The sequence below is a fragment of the Crocodylus siamensis genome, chromosome 3, assembly GCF_052110815.1.
Source record: "Crocodylus siamensis isolate JL-2025a chromosome 3, ASM5211081v1, whole genome shotgun sequence".
Classification (NCBI taxonomy): domain Eukaryota; kingdom Metazoa; phylum Chordata; order Crocodylia; family Crocodylidae; genus Crocodylus; species Crocodylus siamensis.
Window position 1 is genome coordinate 28,513,144 of NC_143397.1, and position 21,846 is coordinate 28,534,989.

General features: G+C 46.4%; 1 protein-coding gene across 7 annotated transcripts in view; it reads left to right on the top strand.

Annotated features, from left to right (window-relative positions):
• GHR (growth hormone receptor) overlaps positions 1–21,846 on the top strand; it is a 205,078-nt gene that overhangs the window by 88,896 nt on the left and 94,336 nt on the right. For 6 of the 7 annotated variants that reach the window (XM_090038015.1, XM_090038014.1, XM_090038010.1 and 3 more), the window contains one exon: positions 12,846–12,926. In XM_090038015.1, coding sequence (XP_089894141.1) covers positions 12,857–12,926 — 70 coding nt within the window. In that variant the 5' untranslated portion in view covers positions 12,846–12,856. Of the gene's footprint in view, positions 1–12,835; positions 12,927–21,846 lie in introns of those variants that run through there. The other variant, XM_090038009.1, reaches the window with a different exon arrangement.

The window sequence follows — 21,846 nt, forward strand, 5'->3', positions numbered from 1 at the left end:
GTTTTTTTTAAAGAAAGAAATCTGTGCAAAACTTGAGTTCCATACTGTGATTCAGAATATACTCTGGAAGACCATAAAAGGCAATAACAGATGCATTAATAACATCTATAAAGAAATGAATATACTGAAAGTCTATATTTATTCTAAGATTATATACAGAACCTAGTAAATAAATGTCAGTTTCATTGAATAAATGTAGGTGGGTACTTGAGTGAACTTCCCTACAGCTGACTGGGGCAGTGAGCATGCAGACCTTGTTAAAAATACACCTTTAGTAAAGCAATAAGGTAACAGCATGCATTCTACAACTACTAATTTTTAAAAAGTATCTGGTAGCTGTCTCATAAGACTGTGTATCATTAGTGGTTGACATAGTGAAAAGTGTTTAAAGAGTCATCTGGATATGTATCCAAACCTTCTGATTATTGAAACCTCTTTGCTTGATCAGTCTGGGAGAAAATATCAAGCTAGTTTAGCTGTAGTGAATCAATATCACTCTGGTGATTTCAAAAGAGCTATGCTGATTTTTATCAAATAAGGTTCCACCCTATTATCATTTCAGAATGCCTAAAGTCACTTAATATTTACTGATTTTTTGCATGGCTTGACTGTTCAGATTTAAATATAAAGTGGGAATGCAGTGAATAATTGACCTGTGGAACAGCATCCAAAGTACAGCAAAAGCTCTGTTATCCAGTATCTCCCAGGCATGGGGGATGCTGGTTAATCAAATATACCAGTTAATCAAATGTGTGCCAGGGGACAGGGAGGGGGGCCCCATGCAGGCTGCTTTGCTCCAGGCCATGGGCCAAAGAAGTGAAGGAGAAGAACTCAGCTTACAACGGCGAAACCAGAAGTAGGACTTCCGGTTTTGCTTTACCCCCTTTGCGTCCTTTGGATGCTGGTTAATGGAGTTTTCCAGTTCATAAAGTGCTGGATAACACAGCTTTTGTTGTATATGGCTTTACAGATGGTAGTGGGGACATAAATTGTTTTATAGTTGTCTACTAGTGGGGTGTGAAATGGGCTGTATTTGATTCAGATTTGGCCCGAATCGGGGACAGTGATTCAATTAATTAATTGGTCCCTGATTCGATTCGGCCGAATCCAAATCTGAAGGTTTGATGCTGATTCAAAGAATCAGCAATTTGGCCATAGACACAGTTTTAACAGTTTTTTCTACATACCTCGAGGTACCAGGCACAGCTCGTGAACGCTGCAACGGTGAAGCAGATGGAGAATCCTGAAGTCATTCCAATGAAACTCTTTGGCCATCACAGGACAGGGGGGGCCTGCGTGCTCTGTGGCAAGCCTGGAAGTGGACCAAAAGTATTTCCAGTCCACTTCCGGCTCTGCCAGGGAGTGCACAGGGGGCCCCCCATGTCCCCCCCCCGCTCAGTGACTGGCCACGGGAGGACCCTGGGTGACCCCCCCAGACCCAGGAGGCACCAGTCACCAAGCCGGTGGATGTGCGGGGGGGTCCCAGCACACTCCCTGGCCACCCAGAAGTGAATTAGAAGTGCATCAGTCCACTTCCAGGTCTGCTGCCAAGTGTGCTGGGAGCCCCCCCATGCTCCTATGGGTCGCTCCATCTGCCCCACCATCACAGCGCTGATGAACCGCATGACACCTTGAGGTATATAGAAAAAACATTTAAAACTGTGCCTATGTTCAAATCTCTGCATCTTTCTGAATCTCTCCAAATCGATTCGGAGGGTTCCAATTCGATTTGGAGAAATGAAAGGGTCTCCTGATTCAATTCAGATTCAAAGATTCAGCCACCAAATCGGGATGAATCTGCACTGAGTCGAATCAGGGACTGAAGGTTCACACGGCCCTATTGTCTATTACTTCTATTTGATGGAGGAGGAATTGTGATTGTGTCCGTAGAGAAACTGCACTGGTTTGATTTGAAATTGATTTTTTAAAAGACAAACATTTAGTTAAACAAATGCAAACTCCTGTATAGATGTTCTTTATATCAGTTTAAGCCAGGATTGGGTTAACTTGCACCTGATGATTACAGGTGCAAGATAAATATAAATTACATTTAACCTGATACAAGAACATGGGCTTACAATGCAAGGTCACAGTTGGCAGGGCTAACCGGACCTTGTCGTGCATCCACAGGTGCATCTCAAGTAGAGCCAGGGAGGTGAGCCTCCCCCTCTATGCGACGCTGGTCAGGCCACAGCTGGAGTACTGCGTCCAGTTCTGTACGCCCCATTTCAGGAGGGATGTGGACGACATTGAAAGGGTCCAGAGGAGGGCCACCCACATGATCCGGGGACAACAGGGCAGACCCTACAAGGAGAGACTGCAGGACCTAAACCTGTTCAGCCTTCACAAGAGAAGGCTGAGGGGGGACCTGGTGACTGTCTATAAGCTCACCAGGGGGGACCAGAAGGGTTTAGGGGAGACACTGTATCCCCTAGCGCCCCCTGGCATGACAAGGAACAATGGACACAAATTATTAGAGAGTAGATTTAGATTAGACATCCGCAAGAACTACTTCACAGTTGAGGCGGCTAGGAGCTGGAACCAACTTCCTAGGGAAGTGGTGCTGGCTCCTACCCTGGGGATCTTTAAGAAGAGGCTTGATGACTACCTGGCTGGACTCATTTGAGTCCAGTCTTTTCTCCCGCCCAGGCTGGGGGTCGGACTTGAAGATCTACAAGGTCCCTTCCGAACCTACTTCTATGATGCTATGAAGAATTTTCTTATAGAAAGTTTCACTAGTTGAACTATATTGGTTAAAAATAACACCTTATGTTAAACCTGTGTAAATTTATATGCAAGTATAGCTATAGAGAATAAATGCAGTAGAAAATGGGTTATAAATGTTTAGTTAGCATGACCAGTTTTCTTTTTAATTTCTTTTCCATTTTTACTTTGTCATCCTGAAGTCATTCCAATGAAACTCTTTGGCCATCACATAACAGCCTTTATTGTATCTAATATTTAAGTCTATATCTTGCTTTATACTGTGTAAATTCCTCCTTTGCAGACTTTAATATGGTTAGCAACATGTGAAATAATTTAGTTTGAGTTTAGAGTTTGTAACTAATTTGTTCCAGCTTAACGCACCATTAAACATTTCCATTTGTCTAGGTTCATGCCAGCTTCCTGAACTGCATTTTGTAACCTCTCTGAGTTTAACACATTGGAGACAATATCACATGAATAAATGTACAGGTTTTTCCAAATCTCATTTGCTTTTCAAGGTTCACTTGAATAATGGATGTTTTGACTTTGAGATATTGTCTAAAATATTTGAGGATTTTTCAGAAGTACTCAACAATAGCCGGACTCTGCTACCACTGAGATTCATGACAGTTTCACTGCCCATAATATGTTTCTGTTTTATAACTACCAGTGTTTTCTTAGCTAAATTCATTAGCATGTCAAGGCTAAGAACGTTTCAGACCTCAGCTGTTGTTGTCTTTATGATGGGTACAAATCCAGACCGTCTGTAGCTTGATCCCAACCTGTGTGGTATTGAATCATCCAGCTGAGGTTTGTATGGTTTTCTGTGTGTGTGAAGTTGTCAAGTAGTTTTAGTTCTGAAATTTACATGTGTTTAATAAATTAAATGAATTGAACAAAACGTGACCCAAATGAAAATGGTTTTCTAATTGGAATGTTTTTTTATCTGATCTTTTTATTAGTCCTCCTTTAACTCCTGGTTTTATGTACATTTGAATCTTTTTCTTATAAAGTCTGATTAAGGAAATAAAATTCTACATTTCACAGCTTCAGCTTACTGGGAAGACGCACCTTATGTTAACCCCAAGGTGCATATGAAACAGTACATAATTAGTGGAGCATTTTATGCAGCTCGGTCACTTTGTACAGATGAAATTTTTCTTTCGAATTTAAGTCACTGGAGTTTTTCTTTGAAAGGCACATTTTCTATTTCCACACTATTATTCCTTAATCTTTAGTATCCTGGATTACTACTAGCAATATTCAGAACATAATTTGTTATTACAAATTCAGACGGTTTATTATTTCTGCTTCTTACTACTTGGGTGCATAACACTGAAAAGCATTCTAAAAAAGCCGTTCTACAGAAACAGGCATTCATCCAGGCATTGTTGGTTAGTTGATCCTAACTGCAGTGTCAGCTGGGAGAAAAATAGCTGCTTGGTCCAGTGTCACTTCTGAACTGTGTAGATTTGAAGGGTTTTAACTCATTCCAGCTGGAGATTTGTTCTGTCCTATTGGAGTTCAGTGGAGCATGGGTAAGCATGCAAAGTGCTTTCTGTCAAGCCTGTTAGGTGAATCACTATGCCATTTATTATTCAAGAACAAAAATTGGACTATTTGCTAAGGCAGATCTTGTGCTGAGGTAGTTGGCATAAATGTACTGCACAGATACAGAGTGTTTATCCCCAGGAAAATATTGCAAGGGCAAGCTCAATCTTTGTTTTCTACAAATGTGCATCTTAAATGCAACATAAATTTTGAGATCCTGAGATCACCTTTATGTTTGTTTTCTCCTAAGTAGCTTGTATTTGTTTAATAATTAAATTATGTACATTCAGGCTTATTTGGAGCTTTTCTGTACCCTACTCTTTGTTTTTCCTTCCTCTGCTGTGAAATACAGCAGCAGAGAGAAAAATAAATCTTTCCTTCTAAATCAGGCCTACTCAATAACTGTTGTTCATGTTACAACATACAAGACACTTTTGGTTCCTGAATGCACGTGCATAATTTAATATGGCAGGGCAGCTTAACAAAATCTGGCTGCAGGAAAAAAAATACCTCCAGTGTTGGGTTCTGAGGGTGAACTCGGATAGTAAAGGCAGAAATTGGTAATGTAGAAGGGCAAAAGGAGGCTTTCTGTATGATGTTTTCAATTTTTTTCTGTCAAGTCCAGGGACTGGCCAGACTTGGAGGCCATGCTGAAACCATGTCCTTGCTAACAGTGTTGAGGTGTTTTATTTGGCTGGTATAAAACAATGCTGGAAGCCCAGTGCAAACTTTGTGGACTCGTGGGCCATTGAAATTGTAAATATCTCTCTTGAACTATCATGCATCCTTATCCTCAGATTGTTAATTAAAATATGGAGGAAGGGCACAGAAATGAGATCCACAGATCAGCTGTGAACCATGTATGTAGCCTCACAGTTCATAGCCCAGAACATTTAAAAGCTGCACTATATTTCTCTTTTCTAGCCTAGTTTTGGCTGGTAGTGTCAAGTCTGATTCACCCCTGTGCTGGTAGTACCAGTCCACTTGCAACTGATATCATTCCAGCACTTCTATAGAAAGGACCAGAGAAATTCTCTCCCTTTTTATAGCTTCTGGCTCTATTTGTCTGCCGGACAATTAGCCACATTAGCCAGCTGACCCCTAGCCACATTCCCCTATGGCTGGGTTCCTTAGCAATGGCTGCACTGAGGACAGTCAGCTGTTGTATTTTTTTCCTCTGGTTTGAACCTTCTCCTTTTTCTGCCCAGTGTGGGCTGGGCACATAGCCTATTGCACAGCTTTCCTCAGAATATAATGCATGGTAGCTGTTGTTTTCCTAATCTGTTAAGTCACAGGAGTGTCTCTTATGGAGTTTGTTTTGCAGATGTAAAGGTCTGTGATGGAAGAAGCATTTATTAGACTCTGCACAGAGTTAGTTTCCTCCTAAAGCTGAGAGAGCCTGAGAAGCCATTCCATGGCCTGAACAATGCTGTCCTTGTGGGACCCACTTTTGTGAGACAGCCATTAACACTGCAGTCTCTTATTGCTTCTGAATATATTCCCTTTTGCTAGGCAGTGGGTCTCATTACAGGAAGGTAGGTGCCATTTTGCAAGAGCAGTCTTCTTTACCAAGAACAGTGTTTCCCATTAATGCAATTTTTGTTTACTTCAGGACCTAGGACAAATTCTCTCTCAGTCTCCAGAGATAATTATCTACTTGTCAGTACCAGAGCACTTCCTGCAGCTCCAGTCTGCCCCTCCATGATAGGGAGGGGCATAGTTATCACAAGACTGATGATGCTTGTAGTGCTACAGGAGTGTCTGATGGATGGAGGCAAGGAGTTCAGTCCATGAGCCTAGCGTATTTTCTTTGGATGGTATAGCTTCTCTTATCTGACAGAGGAAGGGGGATATCTGGGTTCCAGCCCTTCTTCGAGGACTTGTCCTCAGCCTGGTAAGACGTATAAATCAGGTCTCCCACTTCCCAGTGACTACTGTAGTCACTAAACTATTGCATACTCAAAAAGTACACCAAGTGGCTAGGCCCCTCAGGTCACTTAACCAGTGAGAAACCTAAAGAATCTTGATTAACAACAAGTTTCTCAGATTTTGTAGTGTTGCTGTGTGTGGCAGTGGGGCTCCCCACCTAGCCACAGTGCTAGTTGCCCCACTTGCCTTTGGGCACGCCTCCCCACCTGACTCCCCTGCGATGCCTTGTTCTTAATTAATTAAGATGTTAATTAAGGTGGGAGGCTACCCGTTCTTGCCTCAATGCCAGGGGGAGCTATCTGCGGCTCCATACCTCACCTACACTACAGCCCATGCCTAGCAGTTGGCATCCAGCTGTTAATCTCACCAGCTCCCCATTGAGCCCCAGAATCCTCCAATCAGGACCCCTCTAAGATCCCTCCATTCAGGGGGCCTACCCAGTCTTCATTCAGCTCTGGGCCTCCCTCGCGGTGGACCCCTGGCCCTTTTGACCGTTCTGGTCCTGACCCCAGCATTGACCAACTGAGGGTACTCTACGTCAGGCCTCTGCCACTCTAGCCCCATTCTCACTCCTGGGGTCTGCCTTCTGGCCCTACTAGCAGGTGACCCACCCAGTGTGGGAGCAGGGCTGGCTCACACCATGACTGGTATTCCAGGGTCTCAAAGGGACTCTCACTCCCCCCCAGAGCAGCATGTCATTGTGTTTTCTCTATATAAACATATTGGGCTCTCAGCCCTCTGGTTTTCCTCCCCCATCACTGGGGTTCCTCATCTCTGCCCCCTCACATGGGGCTCCACATCACCCCCTCACTTGGGCCACAGGGCTTCCCTCCCCGGTGGGCTCAGGTGGCCATAGCTGTGCCTGGCCCCAACTACGTTTCCTCAACTACGTTTTCTTACACCCCGGACAGGGCTCAGGTGGCTGCAGCTGTGCTTAGCCCCCATTCTCCCTCCTCGGGGTCTTGCACCCTACAGGGATCAGGTGGCTGCAACCCTGCCTGTCCCCCAACTACCTCCAGTGTTATGCAAACCCACCCAAAGGTGAGGGCTAGGTTTAAGGCACCCCTACCCACCTTTCACCGGGGTGATAATTGGCCTGGCATTTCCTAGGGGCTCCCGCATGACTGAGAGCCCCACGAGGCCACCCACTACAGGCAGGGTGCAGTTAGGTCATGCTCAGGACCAGGAGCCTCCAATCCATTCCCTACATCTCCTGCCCTTACCTCTAGGATGATATGTAAAGCCTTGCAGCCAGGCCATGTTGCTGCCTGCTTGCCAGCAGCAAAGTGCTCTGTTTGTATAGGCAACCATGAATCTAAAATGGCTGCTGCAATCAGGCACCTGTTGGCTGCTTGACTTAGGTCTTAAAGTGGCAGGCACCAACAGTGTCCTGCCACACACCTTCCCCCTTAAAATGGTATAGGGGGGAGGTTTCCCGTGCTGCTCCTCCAAAGCAGGCTCCCCTTGGAGCCTGTGAGAGCCCTCAAGTGGTGAGAACCCCCAAAGGTGTGCTGCCACACACCTCCCCCCTTAGAATGATATCTGGGGGGTTTCACCTGGCTGCCTTCCCTGCTGGGCTTTGCCCCAGCCTACTGCAGCCCCTGCCATGTGGCGAGCACCCCAAGGTGCTCCACCACGCTGTGTTAAATATTTTTGAGCAACTTTATTTCCATTAACAACATTTTTATTTTAATGGCATGGGAATTTCCTTGTGCATTTTTCATCAGAAAAGGAGGGAAACAAGGAGAGTTTTAGGAGGATGATAGAAAGAGTGCATCTATGTGGGGTAAGAAGGGAATTTATGCTGCATTTTTAGGAGAAATGAGACCTAATAGAAGCTCCCTTTGCACTACAAGTCTCCTGTGATTCAGCAAAATGGAGCTCCATTCTGTACAACCACAGGAAGTTCACCAGAGCTCAGCTTCTCCCTCACCTGCTTATCCAATCAGAAGAAGCCTGTAGGGTAATTGAAGAGGATGGCAGAGGTCATGGATCTGAATCTGGGGAGAAATAAGGTGAGAGGAGTGCTAGGAGAAGAGAAAGTGGGATTGAGGAAAGTAACTCTCTGGAGAGTTTTGTGGAGCAATAGGGTTTCTTTGAAGGGTGTGAGCGAGTGGGTGCCCTTTGCCCACCCTTTTGTGTTAGAATTACCTTGATCTCTGACTTGTCCTCCTCACTTTTCTGCCACACCTTAATATTGCAAGAATATAGGAAAGGATGGATGGTTCTCTGCACAGAGGTCCGTTCAGAAGGGCTGCAATCGGCCGCCTGGCTCCACCTCCCCTGCTCCTTGCCCCTTTACTTCCAGGTGGTCATTTGCTATTCTCCACTGCTCTGGTGTGTGAGATGCCTGTGGGGTCTCTGCCCAAACTCTGTTGAGTTATTTACTCTGAGGTTCTTTGGCCTGGGTTTTCCCTGGTTGATCCCATCATTAGCTGTACTCATCAGATCACATTACCCTCATCCTTTTTCTATCTCTCTGTCTCTTTGCTTCCTGGTTGTCCTTCCCTCTCCTTCCCGAGGATTCTACATTCCTGTGATAATCCAGGTTTGTCCTGTTCTACGCTTCTCTGTCCCTTCCATTCTTATTTCAACCTCGGTAAACTAAAAGCCCCAGGTGTACGAAATAAATCCTAACTAAACATAGATCAAACAAAAGAAAGGGGGGAACTTTCATACCAATGGTCCTTCTTTTCCCCCACGGACCTAAAAGGGAGGTAGCTTTCTCCCAGCCTATATTATCTCTTGTTTCCAGAATTCAAACAAATCCCCCCCCAAAAGGCTTTATTGCGGTTGTTTCCCTACACAAGTTCAGGTTCTGCTAGGTTGTCCCTGTCCAGGTTTATGTCCAGTTTTTTTTTTTCCCCCTCCAGCAGGCCAGGCAAATCTCCTCTTTGCCCTGGCCAGCTCAGTTTCTCCCAGACCCCACTACCCTCATTGGGACCGTCCTTTCTTCTTCCAGGTCCATGTCTGTCTGCCAGAACCTGATCTTCTCTCCCCTGACACTAGTTCCTGGGTTTACAGGGAAGACCCCTGTTAACCTGCTGTCTGCTGCTGGTTAACTCTCCGGACATGCTGGGGTGCTTCTGACTCAGGGTTCGCTGGGGTTGCAGGGGAGATGATGCTTAGGGGTAACCAGGGGCAGCAGGAGAGATTATGCTTAGGGGCAACCAACACGGGTTCATTAGAGGCAGATCCTGTCAGACCAACCTGCTGGCCTTCTGCAACCAGGTCACCAAATCCTTAGATGCAGGGGTAGCAGTGGACGTAGTCTTTCTAGACTTTTGGAAGGCCTTCGACACTGTCTCTCACCCCACTCTCATTTAAAAAACCGGGGGACTGTGGTGTCGACACCTACACAGTCAAATGGGTTGCCAACTGGCTGGAGGGCCACACCCAGAAAGTGGTGGTGGATGAGTCATTTTTGACCTGCAGGGATGTGGGCAGGGGGGTTCGGCAGGGCTCGGTCCTCGGGCCCGCACTGTTCAACATCTTCATCAGTGTCTTGGATGAGGGGATAAAAAGCACCCTGTTTAAATTTGCTGATGACACTAAGATGTCGGGGCATGTGGGCATGCTAGAAGGAAAGGAATAAGCTACAATCGGACCTAGACAGGTTACAGGGGTGGGCGGAAGAGAATAGGATGGGATTCAACACTGACAAGTCCAAGGTACTGCACCTGGGGGGGAAGAACCAGCACCATACCTACAAGCTGGGGAACTCCCTTCTCATCAGTGCAGAGGCAGAAAAGAATCTTGGAGTCATCACTGATGCCAAGATGAACATGGGCCGGCAGTGTGGGGATGCAGTCAGGAAGGCAAACCGCACCTTGTCATGCATCCACAGATGCATCTCAAGCAGGTCCAACGAGGTGATCCTCCCCCTCTCTATGTGGCACTGGTCATGCCGCAGCTGGAGTACTGTGTCCAGTTCTGGGCACCGCACTTCAAGAGGGATGTCGACAACATGGAGAGGGTCCAGAGGAGGGCCACTCGCAAGATCAGGGGGCAACAGGGCAGGCCCTACGAGGAGAGGCTTGCTGCCAGCTTGACCTGTACAAGAGTTCCACTTGGACAAATCCACTTGTTCCTGTGAGCCATTGGCAATGCAGCCCTTCAACTCTTCTTCCTGTCCTTGGGCTGTAAGAAACTCTTCTTTCCCAACCTTATTTCCCTCCATCCCATACGAACTAGAATGGCAGGGGTGTATGTGAGGGTGACTGGCATGTATGTGAGCTTAGGCCAGAGATTCACAACCTTTTTGGACTTGAGGCATGCCTCACAGGACTTGCGGTATGCCTTCATAACTCCTGTGAATTGAGTGGCACTCGGTTTCAAAAACTAATTTACATTACAGTGCTTACCTCCTTGCAGAGGGACTCTGCAGATCATTCAAGCAGGGATAAGCACGAGCCTGCCATTTAGCTACTTAGCTTACGTGCTTATCATCTCACATCCTGTGGAACACTTCAAAAGATCTGGCAACTCCCTAAGGTGCCCTGGCACCCTGGTTGAGAATCATTGGCTTAGGCAGCTGGAGAACAAATGACTGGCAGATGCAGACAGTGCTCTTGGTTTGTCTTTTCAGATCCTGGTTAAGTTCTGAGGGGATTAAAATGACTGTATGTGTGTGTCAGAGCAAAATTTTGATTGACTGCTGCCAACACAGGGAGTTGGTTCTGACATGTGCAGAAGGCCTAGGCTAATGGAAAATTCCACAGCATGGTCAGCATATGCCCCCTGCTCGACCCCTAGGCCAGTCAATCAGACCTGACCTAGTTTTCCACCTTGCACATGCTCAGTCGCATGAAAAGTTTGATCGGACGCATGCTCGGTCTGCGGACTGCATGAGGTAATTTGACCAGAAAGTTCCATGAAGAGAGCAATTTGATTGGCCACTAAATTCATATAAAAGGCTTGTGAGCCCCCAGCCGGGGGGGAGACCCACTTGACTGGCGAACAGAGGCTGACTTGTCAGGGACTGTCTCGCTAGGAGAGATTAGAGCTGAGAGCAGAGGCTATTCTTACAGGGACTGCTTCTCAGCAAGGCCTTCTGGCCTATTGGTCTCCTCCTCGCTGCAGTTTTGCAGATCGTTTCAACTCGTTTTCATATTAATTGATTCCTTTGGCTATCGACTAATTTTGGCACCGGCTACCGACCTTGATATCGATCATCCCAACCTGATACCAACCACCGGCTACGAATTTACCTCTTCATCTCGGCATTCGACCTCGACACTGCTCTTCGACCATTCATTCGTCCACTTTGGACTGGCGTCACAGTGTTTACTTTGTTTCATCGCGTTACAGTTTTGTCATTTGTTTATCCTATTAATGAGCTGTTGACCAGCCCTGGGACTAACGAGTGGGCAGCCACACCTGTCCTTTGGGGTAGAATGCAAGGGCTCACTCGGGAACCCCGTGGGCCAACAGACCCCTCCGTTGTTTGTAACATACTGTAACTGAAGCAAGCATCTGTGCCCACGCTACAGAAGCGTGAGTAATAAACCGTTTTGTTTTGAAACCACAGAAGTCTGCGTACCACTCAGAACTCCTCGCCGCTAATCCCGCCTGTTTTGTTCTCAAACCGCCCGGCCCACCGTGACCTCGGGGCCTGTATTCCCCGACAGTGTGCTAATTGTAAAACTTAAGAATCACCTGAGCTTGTGTATCTGATATATACCGTCTCTACTCTGGAGTCTCAAACAGGACATGGTGCTGGCACTGAAGTGGCTGGTCAGCCATGGCATTCATTTGGTAATTGCTGTAACATATTTAAGACTTTTTTTTTCAGGAATATCCCTAAAACTTAAGGGCCAGTTTTCTGGTATGTATAGTATCTTGTTATCTCTGCTACTTACTTGGCCCTTATAGCGGGCTGATCTGCAGCTTCTGGGTGAGTTGGTAGCCTTTGTTACCTGTGAAGTTAGTGAAAACGTATTTTTTGCACAAAACATTTCAGTTCTGACATGCAATCCTGTTGTTTTCTGAAACTTCCAGACCAACTCTGTAGGGAAGCACTATTTTAGCATGGACAGACTGAGTGACTTTCTTAGGGTCCCACAGCAAGTCTGTGGCACAGTAGGGAATTGACCCTGATCTCTGAAGGCGCAGGTTCACATGGCCCATTCCACCCCTCTGTATTATCAGGGTGTTGATACATGTTTGTTCTGGGTGGTACTAAAAATGTGCTAGGCAGCCTTGCAATGCACATTTGTACTCATGGGGAAGAAACCAGCAGAACTTCCTAGAAGTATGAACTGCCAAGGGAATATATTTTTTCCCCTTTAAAGGGGATTCTCTTTTTCAAGAATGAGTTCAAGATTTAATCCTTTCATCCTCAGAGGGTTGCATGGAGAAATGTGTGCTAGTGATTTCAAGACATAGACCAGGTGCTGAAAAAGCCTTATTGTCTTTTAACCGTATTTCATCAGCTAGTACGTTTCTGAGAGTAGTGTTTACTGCCTCCCATAAACTGTAAGATGCATTTTATTGCCTCATAAAGCACTAAATTATCATAATACACTACCTTCATAAACTTCTGGTTTAACGCTATTCAGAAATGAAATAAACTAGATGCTAGCTTAAATGGTACTGAAATGGAATAATTCAAGTTTATAAATCATCTCTTTGATTTCATTGTCTCTTTATGATTGCAGAACCCAGAGGTATGGATCTTTGGCAGCTGTTATTCACATTGGCACTGATCTGTGCAAATGATTCTCTTCCTACGAGTGAGGGTGAGTTCATGATGAAATGTCTTTGTTGTTAACGTGAGTTCTTTGGTTGCGGCAATGTGTATGCACTGAAGATTTTTCTGAAGGGGAAATTGTAGCTGTTATCTTTGTTTTGAAGGCCACAGATGAGTTTGTAACAAAATATCAAAGGGAAGCAGCAAATTGAACAGTCTAAGGCAGTGGTCACCAACCAGTCGATCTCGAAACCAGGGTCAATCATGAAGCCTCTGACAGTTGATCTCAGTCTGTCAGAGGCTCCACAGTCAGCAGTGGCAGGACTGAGCCATGCCCCTTGCCGCCCAGGCCGGGTTGGGTGAGTGGAGTCAGAGCCCAGGTGACTTGTCCAGCAGGTGCGGGCCAGGAGGAGGGCAGGGGACGGAGCGGGTCCCAGGAGCAGGGCAAGGGGTGGGGTGGGGGGGAGGGGGCGGAGCAGAGCAGTAGATCCTGGGGTGCCCTTTACTTACAAAAAATGATAGTCACCATAAAAAGGTTGAAGACCACTGGTGTAAAGGCTGTGGCACTGAATGGGTTGAATCACTGCTTATATTACATATCTTCATGTCAAGCTATTCTACATTCAGCTAGGCTGCTTAAAATGCAGAAGCTTCCTGCGGCATGCTTGGACACTACCAAGTGGATAGCAATCATCACTCAGATTGCTGGGATCAAAGACCCATTTATCCTAAAATCCCTGTCTGTATCAAAAGCCCCTCTCTGGTACAGAGGTTATCAAAGAATTTTGGTCACCTCTGTACCCCCTAAAAGTTGCTGCTTGTTGTTTCCTGGTACATTCATGGTGTTAAAACGACTACCAGTAAGAGATTTCATGGTAAAGGGTGGCATAGTACAAGCAAGTGGTACAGTAAATGTCCCTCAGGTGAAACTCTTTCAGATCAGAGTAAAAGGACTTGAATAGAGGGCACAGTAAAAGGGGTGGTATTGTTAGCAGTCAGCCAGAGTCCTTGTGCGTTCAGATGGCAAACTATACCATGACTTCCAAGGAGGTTCTCTGGACACCGCTCCACCGAGTTTGTTGGTGTCTTGTTGCTTCCCGCACCGCATTCTGTAGCTACGCCCCCCTGCATGGCATGCCCCCCATGTGCCATGCACGCCCCCGAGCACCACACCTTAGGGCTGCTCCCTGTGCCACATGGGCACAGCCAGGTCCTCTGCCCACACCATGCAGCCACAGCCAGCAGACGTTCTCCACTCTGTGGCTGCTTCCTGCACTAGGTGTTCTCCACTCAGCGGCTGCTTCCTGCACCGCAACCACTCCCTACACCATGGCCGCCCCCCACACACTCCATGCCACACCCCAGGGCTGCTGCCCATGCCATGCAGCTACAGCCAGCAGGCATTCCCTGCAGACCTCCACACTACGGCTGCTCCCTGCACCATGTCCCAACCATCGTGCACCACCCCCTCCACGCACCCTGTGCCACACTCCAGGACTGCTCCCCACACCACATGACCACAGCCAGCAGGTGCGCCTCCTGCCGTGGCCACTCCACATGCCACGGTGTGTGCCACACCCCGCTCCCACATGCCCTGAGATGCACTCTGGGGCTGCTTCCCGCACCACGCAGCCAGCGAGTGCTCCCTGCACCGTGGCTGCTCCCTGCACCGCACCCCATGGCTGCACACCACCTGCTCCACACAGCCATGTGCCATGCCCACCCTGCATGCAGAGCAAGGTGGGGGGGGGTGGAGTGGGGCTGGACCAGATCAGCAGGGGGAGCAGGACATGACCCAGAAAAGTGCAGGAAGGGGGAGGGGGAAGGCGGGGGAGCAGGGCAGGACCTGCAGCAGCAGGAGTGAGAAGCAGGGCAGGACCTAGAGTGGCGGCAGGAGGTGGGATGGGGCTGGAGCGGAGCAGTGGGGGGAGGGCGCAGGGCCGGATATGGGACTGCATCCCCACTCTGCCCTCCCCACCCCGTCATTCATGACAGGCATTTTGCTAGTGTGTATATATATATATCACACATACGCTTATATGTGTGTGTGTACGTGTGCACACTATGTATATATTACATATTGGGGAGGTATAGTGTGTGTGTGTGTGTATCAGTCTGTCTTCTGTATTAAAACACACCCCACATGCTGCACATTTGCAGCATGGGAGCAAATTTGCTAACAGGAAATCCCAGGAGCAAAAACAAAAACTCTGTGAAACAAGTGGCGCACATCACAGGAGCGGACACTGGCATACATGGAGGCTTGGTCCTTCTGGGAGATGCCCTGAATGCCAGCCAGAGCATCTCCCCTCCTCTAGTTCTGCCCCAGCTCACACCGGAGCCTGGGAGAAATGGGGAAATAGCAGTTTCCCCAAAGCAGGGCATTTTGCTCCACATCAAAGCGCACATGCAGAGGTATGCTCAACAGCAAAAAATAGCTACATGAATTTGCTGCTCCTTTTCTTGCCAGTGCAAGTGCACGCTCCTGCATGTGGGGACATGCAGTGGGGTGCTACTGTGGAGTGTGAAATTGACCTATGTACAGAAAGCCTGGCACAAGGTTCATGTTCCCCCAAGTCCTGAAAATAGGGCTTAACTACAACATCAGTGGTGTCAGCCTCAGGCTGGCCCTCTGCAAAAGCTCTAGGTCCACCCTGGGGTCACAGTGAAATCCAATGCATGCCCTCTGACAGGTAAGGGATGTCTTGAAACAGGCAGATGGAGGAGGACCCAAGGGGCAATCAGGATCAAATCTTGAATATTCAGTCACCCACTTGCTGGCTCTGTGTTGACCCAGCTCCCACTGAAACCTTCCCATCAACTATGCTAGGAGTTGCATGAGACCCTGCATGCAAACTGTCTGGCATATAAGCTTCTCATGCTGTTGCTAGTGGGCCTGTCTCTCCAGCTCACTTCACTAATGGTACACAGGCCGCAATCACAAGTGAAATTACTCTAACAGCATTGCATCCTTCTTTCCCCCTTTCCTCCTTCACCCCAAAATCTATAATGTCAGGAGTCATCAGTATACAGCCAAAAGGCTTCAGCGGTATGCCGACAATGGTGGGCTTTGCCCATAAGGGGGTTTGTCCATGAGGATCTGTGCCTGTGCCACAGCTTGAGGGTGGGAGGAAGTGGTAGCACAGAAAAACTGCTGCCACCACCATTGCTATGTTGGACATTAGCCCACCTCACGCCAACATCAGGTTGTTCCAACCCATGACTCTTGAGTTGCTGACTGCTGTATAAGGGGATAGTTACTGTATAAACAATTAACAGAAGAGCCTGACCCGGATAAAGCCCCACCTTTAATCTTATTTCTTAAAGGCATAAGATAAGATTATAGTGAGTGTGGAAAATAAAACAGTAGATGGCAAAGACAAGGGTCACAACAGGAGGGTGGCAGTTATTAACCAGTGTGGAGGCACACAGTGGGAAAATCCTCAAAAGCATCTAAGCCCTATTTCCAGAGCTAACCAAGTCAGTTGGCTAAGAACAGGTACTTTTGCAGACTTTGTCTGAAAGCTTTATTGTTTTAGCTTACTGTAATGAAAAAACTGAGCAAAAGATAAAATTTACCAGCAGACTACATACCTATTTTCACTGTGTCGTGAAGTAATGGCTTTATTTGAACAATAAGTATGTGTGTGCATGCGTGTGTATTTCTATGCAATTTTGTTTGTATTTTATATGTATAAAATAAAAATATTTTCATTGTGTTAAATGCATATTCAAATAGAACAGTTATAAATCATCTAGTGCAATTTACATAAAATCAAAGCTATTTAGCCCAAATACCTTCCCTGTTAAAAAATGTAGTGATCACAGTTTGAAAAATGAAGCAAGAATGATTTTGTCTGCTCACTTCTGCTGAACCCCAGCAGTGTGTTCAGACTGTCAAACAAGCCAGCATGAGTCAAATGAGGGCAGGGAAGAGCAGATTTGGAGCCCATCCCACTAATGGAATAACATACAGGCTCAAGCAGTTCCAAAGCCAGTCTCCTCCCAGAGGAAAAGAGACCGGACATGTCCTGTTTTGTTTTGATTCTGGAATAAACTTTAATCCAGTAATAATGTGGTGGTGCTGGCTTGTTACACTAATTCACTCCTCCCCCCACCCCTGCACATTTAGAAGGAAGCATTCATGATTAGTGAAAGCAAAGCAAAACTACATTTGAACACCCAGTCCACCTAGCATTATATTTAATTCCTGTTCTACTTAACGTGATTATATTCTTGCATGGCCACTTAATCGGACTTTAGAAACTTTAGATTTTTTTAGAATACTGTAACAGTGAGTTAAAACATTTGTACTGAGTTACTCAACGTAGAATCCATACATATCTTCATTGTTATGTAAGGTAATATAATCTATCATTTTCCATTTTAAATGCAGCTATTCATGCTTCTTCAGCTAAGCTTACGCCCACTATATCTGCTTCTAACGAGCTGCTTTGTGGGATATACATTTCTCTGCCTGCTTTCCCCTGGATTGAATCAACTCCTCAGTTATATACCTGGGGCACATCTAGACGAGCACAGCTATGTGCTATGTGATGCCACAAACACATCTGCAGCACCACATACTACACAGTCCGTGTTCTCCACGCTACAAGGGCATGCTGCCCATGCATACGTTGCTCCAGGTTTTTTCCATGCTTTTTTTTGTTTAACCCCTGCATATTTTCCACAGAGTTTTTTGACCTCTAGATATCCAGGGGTTAAAAAAAACCATGGGGAAAAAAAATGGAGCAGGGCATGCACAGGCAGCACACACCACTGAAAAGCAGAACCAAGCTACCTGAAGCCACGCTGTGGCTGCCAGCCAGGCTGTGCCCAGCAGGATTGCTGCTGCTGTAGCTCCAGGAGGCCCCCAGGTAAGGCTGCTGGGGCCAGTCCAGTGCTGGCCCCAGCCTCTGCTACCACTGTTGGAGTAACTTGCTGCATGCCAAAGCACTCATGGCATGGGTATTCCCTGGGGAACCAAACACCTGCACTTGTATGGACCTGGCCTTGATGTTTATAATAGGCCTCTGTTCCTAACAAGGTGGTGCTTCACCGGTACTGCATGCTGTTGGTGGTGGTAGGGTGGCACGGCAGGGCGCATGGCCCCATGCCTCTTCTGCACTGCATAGCCATGGCACATCCTGCTGCCCCCCAGGCACACAGCAGGGCAGGGGTGGCTGTGCAGCTGGACTGCCTTTCTAGGCAGCTCAGGCAGCAGCAACTCCTCCTGGCTGCCACCACCACTGCCCCAGCCCTGCAGTCCCGGTGAGAACCTGCACGCACAGTTCTGACCCTGTGCGCCCCACGCCTGCTCCGGACTTGCCCGTCCAAGCTGAGCAGCGGCTGCTGTGGAACAGAAACTTCACTCAGCATGAGAGAAAAGTGGCCTCTCCCCATCACAACCGCCAGGCCCTTCCTGCTGCATCCACCTAGAGCCCATGCTGTGCAGGGCTGCCCTGCATCTCCACCACTGTCACTGCTGCCCAGACTGCCCAGCAGCTGCTCTGCACTGCCACCACTGCTCTGCTGGGCAGCTCAGAGGTGGTGGTGATGGCGCCAGAGATGCATGGCACAGGCTGCAGGCAGCTGCAGCAGGAAGGGCCAAGCAGTGGTGAGCGGGAGGGGCCACTTTTCCCCTGCGCGGAGCAAGTTTCTGCTCAGCAGCTACTCAGCCTGGAAGGGCAAGTCTGGACCAAGCATGGGGTGCTCCAGGTGAGGGCTGCACACGTGGGTCCCCACCAGTACTGCAGGGCTGGGGCCAGCAGTGGCAGTAGCCAGAAAGAGCTGCTGCTGCCTGGGCCGCCTAGAAAGGCAGTCCCACCATGGATCCACCCCAGCCCTGCTGCGTGCCTAGGGGGTGGGAGGACCAAGGGACCCACTGCAGGCTGGACAAAGCCCTTGTGCAAGCTAGATTTGGCTTGCTGGCTGCATTTTGCCTACCCCTGAGCTAAAGGCTGTTCTATATTCAAATCTATTGCCATTATAGGTTGCCAGCATAGTTATGCCAGCAGGGCCTCCTAATGGAGAGGTGGCGCACAACACCAAGAGAAGGTTTTCTGTCTGGAGTTACCACCACTTCCCTCAATGACACTGGCTGAGTTAACAGGAGCCTTTTTCTGTTGGAACAGCTCCATCTGCATCTGGATTTCACTGGCATTGCTCCATCTGCTGAGGTGTAATCTCTTCAACATCCCTAGCCAGCACATCTGTTAGCAAGAATCGTAGTGTAGACAAGCCCAAAGACATCTTGCTGGTTGCTTTGCAGGAGCTATGTGTCTCCTGTGGACTCATCAGGTGTTTGTGTTACCCTCTTGGCATGTATAATTAAGGGCTTTTTAAATTGATATAGCTCTTTTTGATGAAAAAGTGATGACAGTTCAAGTCTTAAACAGTTTACATTTCCATTCATCGGGGGATTGATATAGAAACTTACCAAAAATCTACTTATCCGCTCTTCTGAGAAGATGAAAATAAATGAAAACATTAGGAGTACTCTGCTTACCCATCAAAAATGAAAATTGTATGGGGATATTGTTTACATACGTTTACATGTATTAAATGTTGTGTTATACATGTAGAGGTTATAATATATTTTGTGTTTAAGACTTTTAATATAGTAAATAGATGTCTTAGCCCAAGCATGAGGGGATATATACATGCATATAAATGCTTGCATATGGTTCTTAGCGTCCGGTTGGGGCAAGCGGGAAGTGAAGTATGTATGTTCAAATCACAAATATAACCACTGGTTGCAGAAGCCCTAAACCTCAAGTCTCTCTTGGTAGGCTAGGAGCAAAGCATATCATTAGGCTATGGAGCAAAAGGGGGAGGGATAGTCGTCCTCCTCTACAGGAGATTAATGGATCCCCCAGGGACTTAAGTGTTGAGATAACTAATTACTGAATCATAAATGGCCTTGCGTAGAATTTAAACGCTAACCCACACATTTCATTCAAAACCTCAGAAATACAGAGCATGTGCAGTAACCCACCTCCTCAGTCCATCCTTATATCACATCAGAATACATAAATCTGCACTGAGATGCCTAGGACTTCACAGGTGCTTAAATATTTAGGAAACACTTTACTGAATCACATCTATTAGTGGAAAAGCATGTGAATTCTGACTAAAAAGTGACTGCACATATATCAGGTATCCAGATTGTAGCCATATTGGTCTAGAGGAAAAAACAATCAGGGCTTGTGGTAGAGATGATATCTTTTATTAGACCAACAAGATTTTTGCAAACAGTTTTCTTTAATTGCAAGCTTTGGGGCACAAACATCCTTCATCAGTCACTGGAGAAAAGATTGCAGAAGTTCTTCTGGGTAGATTTTTTAAACAAAGTCTTCATAATTTCCCAAGCAGAAAGCAACTGTGACCACCTGAAACCTGAGACAGGGCTCCAGCCTTGGTTCAAGGTAATTTGCATAGTAACAGAGCCTCACAAGAGAGCTCAGAGACTCCTTACTAGCTAAGAACTGCCTGCCCAGAGGAATTTTCCTCCTCTGTGAAACTTTCATTTCTATCCAGGAGAAATTTTACAGTCTTTTAACTGATGCCTGAAGAAGGGTGCTTGTGCCCAAAAGCTTGCAATTAAATATTTTTTTGGCAAAAATCTTGTTGTTCTAATAAAAGATATCACCTCTACCATGCGCCCTGGTTGCTTTTGTACATATATCTCCTTTTCTGAATCTGGGCCTAAATCTGGACCACTCATTTGCAAGGGGTGGGATTATCCATGGTATCTGTTATCACCACATAAGCAAAGATCCTCCTTACCATGTTAATGATGTCTTTGTATTTTCTGTCCAAAGGTAACTGTTTTACATGACTTACATAATAAGGAGGGATAGACCAGTTTTCAGAGCCATTTAGCATCTCCATACTTGCTCTTGGGCATTTTCTGGTTGTCTTTGGGATGGAGGGTTTCAGAACTGTGCAGGATTTCTGTGTCTGTTACAAGGAAAATGCAAGGATTTACTCAAAATACAACCAAAATCATTGCATAACTAGGGGTGGATGACTGGGGCTACCAGTTCTGAGGGGGGCAAGGAATGGTGACAGCCCAGGGTACAAAGGCTGGTTGTTACAGCTCTAACCAAAATAATACCCTTAAAACTTCAGACACTGACACTCCAAGAACAATTCACAGAGTCATGTCCTCAGAGAGCTGGAAATAAGGGTCATTTTCTGTATCTTTTAAAAAAGCTATTGGGTTATTTCACCATCCGAAGGAAGAAGCTGCTTTCCCTGCTCCCCCCCCCACAAATAAAACATTTAAACAGGTGCTTTTAAAGTTCTTCACTTGCTTAAGTGGCTAACTAAATACTCTAATGTTCAATGTTAATGAGCTAAATACTTTGTTTAATTGGGCCATAGATGTTAGGTGTCTGATCATATCTGACTGTGATCTATCTTGTTTTGTTAGTGCCAAGTGCCCCGGGTATCAAGGCTATAATTAAAGTGTGTGGTTTCCAATACAATACAGTATTGAGATGACCTTATTGCAACAGAGAGAATCAAGATGGTAAACAACTGCAATTGGGTTTCAGTAAGGGTCAAATTCTAGACTAAAATTTTATTTGCCATAAATACTTCTTTTGCTTAGCCATACATAGCGATGTCCTGCTGCTTGTGGCGATGTCCTGCTGCTTGTGGCTGTCAGCATTTCCACCCTAAAATCTCACTTTCTATGGAGCTAAACAAAAGTCTCTATTCACAGACACTTAACAGAGGCAGAGGGGTTGGCGAGAATGCAGTATGTCCATTTATTCTACAGTTATACAAGATGACTTAAAATGAGAAATATTGTTGGTTCCTGTTTTTTTTCCCTTTGTGTTTCAGCCATTTAAATTAAGTTACATTATTTACATGAAATTTTGCCAGCCTTTATTTTTCTTTCCATGGCCTCACATTTACTAAAATGGCTGGAATACAGAGATTTCAAATCCTGCACAGAA